Below are 11,262 nucleotides of genomic sequence, written 5' to 3' on the forward strand. Positions count from 1 at the left end.
TTTTCGCATGTACTTACTTGTATTTACATCCAAGTAATGAGATATAAAATACATTATTTTTCTTCTCCGAATCTTGATTCAGAAAATGTGTTTCCTTCATTCCCGTGATTGAACCCGATTCGATGATCAAAAATAAGACATCTAGCATCTACAAAGTATCCATCCATCTACCTGTTCACCCCACCCCTTCGATCTCAATATCCAGCACCATCTAAATTCCAGATACATGATAATCTAACCCACTCTCTCACTCTCCCACACTCTCACTCAGAATCTCAGAATATCCCATAGTCCAAACCACAATCCAACAATACCAGGTCATGAATATCTGTAGACAATGAGAACATTCAAATCCCCAGAGATATTGAATGTGCTTCGAATATCAAACTACGTTCAAATGTCTAATGGCTTTCAGATATTCACCCTCGCACGAGAATCTCACAGCATCCCACAGTCCAATTCACAAACCCACAATACCAGATCTTGAATATCTAAAAACAATTAAAAATCTGAAAATAGTCTGATATTCGAATCAAATGCAATATCTCAAATGATTTGAATATTCTCGCTGGGCTGGGGGAATTAATAACCTTCATTTTTGAGCTGCAGTCCCGGACTATTGGACGCCCTAATATAGATATGTGAATTTACCATCCCACAATACCTTACATACCATGATTACACAGAACTGAATCACTCACCTACCTATACCTACCTACATCTTTTCATATCACGAGAACTTTTATATCAAATGTAAATACGCACGTAAAGATACATGTACACATACACATACATCACAATCAAACAACTTCACACATCCACCCATAAAGTATTAAATCTCTCTATTAAATAGGTAATCAACCGACTCACTACCTACCAATTCTCATCCACTATATATAGATACGTATATAAACTCATTGCCCTCGTCATTGCAATCTCCTCATCGCACCACCTCACCACCCTCCCCAGTGCCAGATAGTTATATCAAAAGCCCCAACCAACCAACAAGGCAATCAAGTATCTAAATAACCCCACCGCATCCATGCCATGCCATCCCAACCTCTCCATCCCAAATTCCAATTCCAAATCCCTCTAACTTCCCATTCCCAAGATTAAAAACTTACACAACCAAGCAACCTTATACGCCACCAAATGCACATTCCATATCCTACGCTATGCTTTCCACCCACAGTCAATCTTGCAAATTCTCCTTCCCTCTCCCCCGAGAAATCTCAAGCGAAGGAAGAAAAGAAGGGGCTCAAAACAGGTATATCTCGCAACCATCAATCGAACGCTGGATAATTTGCAAAAATCCAAAGTCCAGATTCAAACTCAATTCAAAAGATTCAAGAAAAATTCAAAAGCAATAATGAAACGCCAACTATAAATGCTGCATCCATGTGTATCTATCTATAAAATTCCATCCATTCCTAGGTTATTGTTTTGTACCATCCTTGCATTCCCCGAAATCCAAAAGCCAAAAGCTGAAAATGATGAAAGAAGAAAATTGAGATGTGAAAACAAATGAAAAAGATCGGCTTGATCAAAGAGTGTATTCGATTCAATGCATAACACTTTGTCTCCATCGCTCCACCATATCAACTTGTCCCTGGTTAAGTGGTTCACCACCAGGTCCTGTAGCCAGGCCAGTAATGGGATTTGTGTGAATATTCTGCATTTGCATTTGCATTGGCATCGTGTTATTATAGCCGCCCATGGGCATGTTGTTTTGGTAGCCCATGTTAGGGTATGCATTTCCATATTGTGTCATGGAGTTATTGAAGTTATTGTAGTTCATAGTTGGTTGAGCGAATTGTGGGTAGCCGCTATTGGGAAGTGCGCTGTTGTGAAGGTTGTAGTTGGAAGTATTTGGTGGTCGGATTGTATTAGGTTGCCCATGAGGTTGCGGGTCATTGTACGTGCCACTCTTGACACGAGTACCACGGGGAGCCATATTTTGTTGAGTGACAAGGTTAGTCATTGTGCTAGCTCTTCGCTGGGTTTGCTTCTCGTGCAAGCCAAGGAGACCAGTAGCTGGTCGGGATGGTTTGGCAAATGATGAATTTCGACTTGCACCAGCGGCTGGATGAGCCGAGAGGATGTCAGCCATACTATTCATCTTGTTAATGACCAAAGGTTCTGGGGTCGCTTCAGCATCACCGGCCGTGCCGACTTCTTTTTCACGAGCTTCCTTTTCTGCCTGGAGACGTTTACGTCTCTGGCCTAATGTTTCCTCTTCTTCATTGACTGGAGTTGTGGAAACCTCCTTTCCTTTTCCCTTGCCCCCATCAGCATTCAAAATATCTCCACCAAATTGACTCATCATTTCAGATGCAAAATCACCGCTAACAGGTCTCGCAGCTGGAAGTCCAGTTGCTGTTCCTCCTTGTTCCTTCAGACGTCGAATGCGTTGTGCAAGTGTTTCTCCTTCCTCTTCTTCCACAACAGGAGTGCCTGTAGGAATGTGCATCATGGTAGTAGCTCGAGGCATTGGCATGGGTTGGCCTGTTAATCGAGCTCTGCGTCTACTAAGTGGCTCATTGTCTTCTAATTCACGTCTTTCCATTAAACCAAGGGGCCTGCGTGTATCTTGAACGTGAGCCCTTGTTACATTTAACATGGCCAAGGGAACATCTTCATCTTCTTCGGCATTAGGATCGTCATTGTCTCCAAGTTGCCACGCTAAATTAACCCGTTTTTGTTTCCTGGTTTGTTGTTGTCTTTGTAGAACTGTGTCCATCTGGAGTAATGTAGACTGCATGCCATTAACACTGACAGGTGGTCTTGTTCGAATCTTCTGTTGCTGTTTGCGCAACTGCAACTCGGCAAGAAGTGTGGTTGGTGGACCGTGGTAAATTTCATCGTCCCTTTGACCCTCATCCTCTTCACTTTCTACTTCACCTTCCTCGGCTCGTATGAGATCAGTCGCACCACTAACCCCACGTGTGTGCCGTAAAGGCGTCGTGTCTTTGTTATTAATGTCATCTTCGTCATCTTCAATAGGAGACCTTGTCGCCTTTCTTTCTACCTGAATATTGGACATTGTAGAAGCACGCTTGCCATCATCTCCAAGTAAATTATTGCTACTTGACCGACGGCCCAATAGAAAGTTGAATGAGCTTGTTCGTTTCTTTGAATTGTCATGCTTCTCCGGTGTCGGTGCCAGTAATTGAGCGCTACTCTTGTTGCGTTGGTGTGTTTTTCCGTAAACCTCGTTTCCAAGATGTCCAGCAATTGCATGATCAACGAATGCGGTGACAGGAGCATGAGCAGATGCATCCAAGATACTATCCAGAGTAGCAACAGCCGATTGATCTTTTAATTCCATAGCCTCGGTTTGCCCCTGTGGGAGCTCAAAGAACGCGTTTGCTCTCAGGTGGGGAGGCATATGCGACAAATCTTGTGTATTCCTTCGTCCACCCATACTCATTCTCTGATGTTGAGGAACGTATTCCAAGTTTTGCGCATCGTCGTTTTCATGTAGAGGCTCGCCATTCGTCTCCAACACATCAGGTAACCAAATAGCTGATTGCCGAGCAGCAGCTGGAATATTGCTTAGAACTTGCGATCTTCTCTTATTCCTTGCCATAGAAGATGGATTCTTGGATAGTTTTTGGGGCAAATTGAGCATCATAGGAACTCGTGCTGGGTAGTAAACCATCTGCTGCCCAGTACTTGGATCAGCATATGTTTGCGGCCTAGCCATCGACTGCCGATCACCAGATGCCACTCTTCTCTGATCATTGTCCCCTGGCAAAAGCTGTGTACCAGATGAGTATCTCCTCTGATCATCATGTAGCTCCTCAGGCATTCCGGATGTAGTTTTGTTGTGTTCTTCCATGATGAATTCATGATCAAATGATGTTCTCAAAGGTGCAGAATGGACTCCATCAAAATCCGCAAACATTCGCTCTGCCTGGTCAAATGTGTTGGTTGATGTTGAGGTTTGAGGTCGAGCTTCATCAACCTGGCCTGCCATATTCTCCGCCGTATTTTCTGTGCCGAGATTCTCAATTGTTGGTCGTGTCAAGGTCGCAGAACGTTCATCTTGCTCCGCGATTGAGGGCGTTCGGTGGTCGACAAGTGAGGGAAAGGACATGTTAACAAATGAATCCAACGGTCTTCCTTCCAACTCTGGTTCTGGTCGATTTCCAAATCTCGAGCTCTTCGACGCAGATCTCCCTCGCGTAGTGGTAGAAAAGGAGCCCTTCGGAGACATCATATACCCTGCAGGTGAATACCCCCGGATCTTGCCGCATTGTTCAATTCGATGATGGAGCCGGGGTTAGAAACTTCTCGTGAGACTTGTGGCATTTCGTTAAGCTGTGACAGAATGGATGACCGGCGACTATCAGAACGCTTCTGCTCCATATGGAGTTCCCGAATCGCATCATCGATGGAGGAGGTCATACTCAACCGTTCTGCTGTCTTTTCCAATTTGTCAATATTCCCTACATAAGCTCCTTGCAGCGTTTGTAAATCGGGTGTCGGGTGCCGTAACGCAATGCTGTGACCTGATGCTGTACGAACAATCGGCGCACGTTCTTTCGATAATATTGCACGAGGTGATATAGGAGAAGTTGTATTGTTGGACGACCCTGTAGCTGTATTATTTCGGGGACGGGGCCGTGGAATGCTCAAAACTAGGGGTTTCTCCGGTATAGTTCCCTCTCGCGATGTGACGTTCTTCCTTTCTGGTGATAGCGCCAGTGAAGGAGGGGATGTTGGCTCTCGTTCTACCTCGTGCTCCTCGTAATCGTCGTCTTCTACAATATCATAACTCCCACTCGTCTTTGTACTCTTCGAAGTAATCGATTGTACCATTTGGCTGAGACTCGGTGTATTTTCTGGAGAATATGCTTGCCCGTGGCTCGTATCGCTATTTTGCGCATCTAAAAATAGATGATTTGATGACAATCGTTGGAATGGAGAATTAGAAGAAGTAGAGTTTATTTCATGATCACCATCATGGTCCCCATCAAAATCGTTTTGATCCAGAGCATTATAAGCCATGATGGGCAAAATAATGTATGTTTTTCTCGAGGTTGTTGGTGATTGAGGAAGTAGAAGGGCAGATGACAAGCAACTACCAGGTAATAAACAAGCACACGAGCTAGAAACCAAGTAAATAACGAATAAGTTCACGGTAGCTTGCAAAAGCAATAGCCAAGTTCAAGTCCACCCGCCGCTACCAGGAATGGCTTTGGAAATGGAATTGGGGGGGTTTTTATTTGTTTGAATCCTTGATAGGGATACAAAGCTTTGAATCTGTTTATCGCGACTTTCCGTTAATTCCCCAAAGTCATTTCAGGTGTGACGACTTCGAGGGATAATGACAGACGCAAACGTGTATGCTCTTATTAACGTCTCCAGGGTCTTTATGTAAACAAAACGGGAAGGGGAAAAAAGATAAGATGGACAAAGTTTTATGAATTCGACGAATTCTATGGATTGGTTGCCATAAGTAAGATTATATCAAAGGAGGGAAAAGCTAATCAGTATCCTTGACCTTGTGTTCTTGATTATGAAAACGTCGACGAACGGGGTTGACGGGTTGATATCGATATGTGTTGGTGTATCAAGAGTGTGTATCTATGTTGAGATATCCCAAACACTGTATATTCCATCCATCCAAAGACGTTGTTTATATAATATGTTGATTCCCCTAGAGCTTCCCCTGAGAACAGTGATTGACGATCATAGTGAATCAAAAGACATCATAGGATTTAATTATTGAACTTCACACATGAAAAAGGAGGATTTCCACTACAGACATCAAACGGTATCTGCAACTATCAGGGCGCGCAAACCTTGAAAGCTTATCTACCGTGCCAAGGGGGTCGACAGGAACATTACATATCTATCTGCGGCTGCTATCTATTCCTGGACGCCATCTTTCAGCTTCTTCCAGCAGGACAAGTAGAACCCTTGAAGTCAATGAAACGAGGAAATTGTTTTACCGCGTAGGTCTTGAGCACAGCATTGGAAGGAAATTAAGAAACAAAGAAACTAGAAAATACTAGCGGACCAAAAAGCGTATATACACGACATGTCAAGAGGCTGATGATATCGTTTGGTGTAACAGAGATCTGAACCTCGAATTCGACGTCAGAACATTTGAGGCTAGAAGGAGTATGTGTGAATATCGGTGTCTTGAACACACATTCATGTTCAAGACATCGGTTTCGTGCAGACTGCAGTATAGCTTTACAGGCCGCCAGTTCATTAAGATAGGAAATTGGCAACAACAATCCTTATGTTGTAAGTGTGCATTATCACGTGCAAGCAAGCAAGACTCGAGTCGATTGAGGCTCTTTGGTGAGGTGATCCTCATTCTATATTCATGATCGTCCGAATGTTTTAGATCTGGCGAGAAAATCATAGTTGCCAAGGTTTTGGCGGCAGGGTCTTGTATATCGTAAGGGGTCATGTTTTCTATACTAGGACGTATTATGATTATGTGGTAATATATAGCGTTGTATTATGAGACGATTCAAGACCTTTCAACGCTGAAGGAAGAGGGTCTGGAAGGAGAGGGGACTATCCGCCCCTCCCGTCAGTGAATAAAGAGCGAGAAAGAGAATAAGAAGAATTTAGGCATGAATGAGGCAAGTTCTGAAATGAAGCGTATACCAGTACCCATTGAATCTACTCGATTGTATATTATATGGTCTCTGTTGAAGTGATGGGAGTTAGGAGCAAGTCTCAAACAAGTAGACCATTTCCGAGAAGTATACATATTCCGAATGCCCGTACCAGAGCAACATAAAACGAGAAATTCTCGTCGGGCAATGAGTGATCAGGGACCGAAAGAACTCTAAACCACCATTATGCTGTTTATTTTTTGATGTACAGACATGGTTCTACGAGTACAAGAAAATTGTATCAGGATATGTGCAAATGCACCCCAATCTCACCACCCGTAGCTCCTCATGCCACGGTCGAGAAAGAATGCTACGCCCTTTTCGTTTACCCCACCGAGAGTTCCCTCCACGTCTTACGCAGCTCCATTATCACTGCCCGCTCAGTGATGAGCTCCAGTGTCCCCTCTGTATCCTACCAACTTCATTCTACCGATCATCTCACCAACTGTGAAGAATCCCAAAACCTCAGCAACTATAACACCACCCGAGACCATCTGAGCTGTGCTGATATTTCGGATCTGTTCGAGCAAACCAGTAGGTGTTGCTTTGTTGGAGTTTGCTGCTGAATTGAAAGCAGAGCTTGGGTTTCCGGATTTAACACCCTTTACGATCTTTTGGAAGTATGATTGAAATGTTGAGGCTGGTCTGAAAGCCAAAAATCAGCTCACGACTTTGGAGAAAACGTTTCATCGTTGAACTTACGGAGGTGCCATCTTTTGACCTTGAATAACTAATTTGGAGAGCTCTAATCCAACACGAGCATAGTAGACGGTTGGTGGGATTTGTCCTATGAGCACAAAATTAGCCATTGACTTGTCAAACCACCGGAAAATCATCTCTGTATGCGGATACAAAATGAAACTTACGCTCAATGAAGGCAATCAATCTTCCGGTTCTTCCTCCAATTTTCCCTAAGGCATTTCCAAGGTTTTTGGCAGCACCCGAGATAGCAGGTCCTGCGGACGAAGTGACACGAGAAAGACCTTCGCTGGCTTTCGACTGGAAATCTGATGCTTTCTCTGATGCCTTTGCGGCGGTATCTTTGGCTGCTTCGGTGGCCTTAGTGGAGGTAGATTCAAATCTTCGTGCTGCCCTTCCAGGAGCCTTCATAGATTGCCGCAGCACGGTGCGGGAGATATGTAATGACATTATGGAATCTATGCGCCGATAAACAGAAAGAAAAGGACTCTCGCGTTACTCGAGGTGTCGATTATCGAGAAGTGCGTGGTGGTGGAGTGTAATCGCGAGAGAAATGCTTGTCGACTTTTTTGCCGACGCCGGGAAGCTTAGGAACGTTCCGTGGTGTGGAAATTGCAGATTACTAAGCACAAATCAACCTATTATTTTCAAGCAGGAGTTTTATATCTCTAATCTATCTTTACATTTCACATTTCGCCCAACTTTAGGAAAGCTTCTTATTATATTCAATTGAAGTGTCTACACTATACTATCGCGACAAATTGCATTAAATTTCATCCTAATCGACCCTATTCGTCGTTCTTGATTTGAACTTTTATAGCACCAGTCTTTGGATTTGCTGCTGTCTCGAAGGCTTTAATCGCATCTTCCAGTGGGAAACGATGGGTTACCAGCTTCTTCATATCAATGATACCACTCTCGACCAGTCGAATGGCTCTTGGCCATGTGTTACAGTATCTGTACTGAAATTGTAGGTCCACCTCGCGGTACTCAATCTCATAAATGGTAGTGTCATCTCATCTTTGCCTACACCGACCACGAACACCTTTCCACCGAATTTGACTGCCCAGCAAGCTGCAGCTACACTGCTTTCAACTCCAGTACACTCCATGGCGACTGCTGGCTCAATACCCCCAAAGGATTTTACAATAGATTTAGCACCCTCTTCCGCGGATAATCTCTCGACTTTGTGCGTAGTAACTGAAGGAACAAGCTCCTTGGCGAAAGCAAGTCTTCCCTCATCGATATCCGTGATAACAATCGGGCAAGCTCCAGCAGCTCGAGCACAAAGCAGGGTGATGAGACCGATAGGGCCAGCCCCGCAGATGAGAACTGGATCTCCCAACTTAACATTTGCTCTTTCTAAACCAGCCAATGCGACGCTCAAAGGTTCCAACATTGCTCCATCTTCGAATGACATGTTTCCAATCTTGTAACACCAAGTAGCCGGGTGGTTGACATATCTGCGAAGAAGACCTGGAACTGGTGGTGTTGACAGAAACAAAACCTTCTCACATCCGTTGTATCTACCAGAAAGACATCGCTCGCATTCACCGCAGATAATGTTTGGCTCAACAGCGACTCGATCGCCGACTTTCAGACTATCAACCGATGGATGAACTGCGAGTACAACGCCAGCTGATTCGTGTCCAAGTATGTGTGTGTCTTCGACAATCATTGGGCCTATACACCCAGCATGCCAAAAGTGTACATCCGACCTGGAATGACTGTTAGAATGATTATGTGCCATAGAATATCTTGAAACTCACCCGCAGATACCGACACTTCTAATGCCCACTGTAACTTCTCCTGGCTTCAATGAATCGCCCTTCTCAATGCTTTCTAAAGATGGTTCTGCTTCTGCAACCCACAATTCATGTGCTGGGTTGGTATAAACACCGATGTTAGACTTGGTAGGCTTTGCCATGGTGGTCTCTGAGATTTCTGTTGCTGAAGGGCTCATCGTTACTGCTTTTTTGGTCTTTGAGGAAAGTATATTCTTGAGGGATAGAGGAAGTTAAAGTATTCAGAATTCACCTGTGGTAATTACAATATTTGTCAAGTGACCCACGGTTCCAATAGCGTGCAGCAGAATTATCCGCGACCACCCACCCTTTCCAATAAGATGAGACAGTTCTGATATACGTTCTCCACGAATTATACGTGTTCAAGTCATCAACCCAATTCCCAATGCGTACAAAACGAGGTACATATTGAGATATACTATCATATCCCCGCCAAAAATAGTGGTGGGGCAGGACAGGTTATCGGCGGAAGAGAGCCCGACCAAGAGAAGTAAAAAAGAGGATTGAATGTTCATGCGCTCCAATCATATATCACCGACTTTTGCGCATGCTCGGTTTTTTACGGTGTACCCAGGTTAAATTGATCAAAGTAACCCGTGCTCTTGTCCTGGTCGAACATAATAATCTTTCGTGTACACTTGGTACGAAGTGATCTTTCGAGGAGTAACCCCACGGACACTCTCCAGTTAATTTACGAAGCGGATTATCGTGGGGTTTGAAGCAACGTCCCCCATTCATCATCTCATGTGGATGCTTGCTTCCGACCTCGGATATGCAGACCTCACTGTTTTACTTCCAAGTGCTCTCGGAAACTCAAGGCTTGTTCATGAATCAATCATTGGTTGGTAAATCTTACACATATTGCCTCGCCGAGAAGGGTTCCTGAATAACTTCATCCAAAGCAACACTTTAGCTAGTCCTCTTTCCCCTGCTTTTGACATACTGTTTGATCCTTCATATCAGCGTCACCCCACATTTTACCCCGCACTGTTTCGTTTCCGACAATTCAATACCTGCCATCCATTTATATCACTATGCCTCCTGTACCTCGGCCACTCATCAAATTGGCTATTCTTGATGATTATCAAGGGATTGCTTCTAAACATTTCGAGTCACTCAAGTCAACCTTTGAGATTACCGCTTTTCCAGATACCCTGCTACCTTACAATGATCCTTCAACTCCGGAAGATGTCAAAAATCAGCTGGTGGAGAGGCTTAAGCCATTCACAATCATCTCATCGATGAGAGAACGGACTCCCTTTCCCGCATCACTCCTAGAAAAACTTCCCAATCTCAAACTCCTTCTCAATGCAGCAAGTAGAAACAAGGGCATTGATATGGAAGCCGCCAAGAAACTTGGAATTACTGTCACCGGGGCGTCGGGGAAACCAAAGAGAGGACCAGATAGCACCACGCAACATACTGTTGCCTTGATTTTAGGAATTGCGAGAAATGTAGCCTGGGATGATAAAATAGTCAAGGGGGGTGGCTGGCAAACAACGTTGGCAACTGGATTGAGTGGAAAGACTTTTGGAACTTTGGGACTAGGTAGATTGGGCTCAAATGTAGCCAAGATCATGCATTCAGCGTTCGGTATGAAGATTATAGCATGGAGCTCGAATTTGACTCAAGAAATCGCGGATCAACAGGCTAGAGACAGTGGTTTCGATACTGAGGATGAGGATGGAGAGAAGGTGTTCAAGGTTGTGAGTAAGGAAGAGTTGTTTTCAACGGCCGACGTGGTTAGCGTGCATTTGGTGTTGAGTGATCGTTCGAGAGGAATAGTAGGTGAAAAAGACTTTGATTTGATGAAGAAGAGTGCTTTGTTTGTTAATACATCACGAGGACCTCTTGTTCAACAGGAAGCCTTGCTGGATGCTTTGCAAAAGGGAAAAATTCGCGGGGCTGCGCTGGATGTGTTTGATCTAGAGCCTTTGCCAGAAGATAGTCAATGGAGAAGCACAAAATGGGGAGAGGATGGAAGCAGCAAAGTCTTGTTGAGTCCGCATATGGGTTATGTGGAAGAAGGTACCATGAATGATTGGTATCAAGTACAAGCTGAGAACGTTCAGAGATGGTATGAGGGAAAAGATTTAACACATGTACTGGCTTAG

The 11,262-nt window shown here is 44.2% G+C and overlaps 4 protein-coding genes across 4 annotated transcripts; 1 reads left to right on the top strand and 3 right to left on the bottom strand.

Annotated features, from left to right (window-relative positions):
- Nucleotides 1-1,561: 1,561 nt before the first annotated feature.
- Bfra_012312 (uncharacterized protein) lies at nt 1,562-5,013 on the bottom strand (the record flags this gene model as incomplete). The annotated part of the gene is made up of 2 exons (XM_037342629.1): nt 1,562-4,182; nt 4,242-5,013. The coding sequence occupies 2 exons, from the start codon at nt 5,011-5,013 to the stop codon at nt 1,562-1,564; spliced, it is 3,393 nt and encodes a 1,130-aa protein (XP_037187613.1).
- Nucleotides 5,014-7,024: 2,011 nt separating this feature from the next.
- Nucleotides 7,025-7,793, bottom strand: Bfra_012313 (putative mitochondrial f1f0-atp synthase g protein; the record flags this gene model as incomplete). Its single annotated transcript, XM_037342630.1, has 3 exons — nt 7,025-7,289; nt 7,347-7,431; nt 7,511-7,793. 3 exons carry the CDS (start codon nt 7,791-7,793, stop codon nt 7,025-7,027), a joined length of 633 nt encoding a protein of 210 aa, XP_037187614.1.
- Nucleotides 7,794-8,131: 338 nt separating this feature from the next.
- On the bottom strand, nt 8,132-9,306 carry Bfra_012314 (putative sorbitol dehydrogenase protein; the record flags this gene model as incomplete). The annotated part of the gene is made up of 3 exons (XM_037342631.1): nt 8,132-8,300; nt 8,324-9,061; nt 9,113-9,306. 3 exons carry the CDS (start codon nt 9,304-9,306, stop codon nt 8,132-8,134), a joined length of 1,101 nt encoding a protein of 366 aa, XP_037187615.1.
- An 876-nt stretch (nt 9,307-10,182) lies between these two features.
- Bfra_012315 (putative d-isomer specific 2-hydroxyacid dehydrogenase protein) lies at nt 10,183-11,262 on the top strand (the record flags this gene model as incomplete). The annotated part of the gene is made up of 1 exon (XM_037342632.1): nt 10,183-11,262. The coding sequence occupies one exon, from the start codon at nt 10,183-10,185 to the stop codon at nt 11,260-11,262; it is 1,080 nt and encodes a 359-aa protein (XP_037187616.1).

The sequence above is a fragment of the Botrytis fragariae genome (assembly GCF_013461495.1).
Source record: "Botrytis fragariae strain BVB16 chromosome Unknown tig00000270, whole genome shotgun sequence".
Classification (NCBI taxonomy): domain Eukaryota; kingdom Fungi; phylum Ascomycota; class Leotiomycetes; order Helotiales; family Sclerotiniaceae; genus Botrytis; species Botrytis fragariae.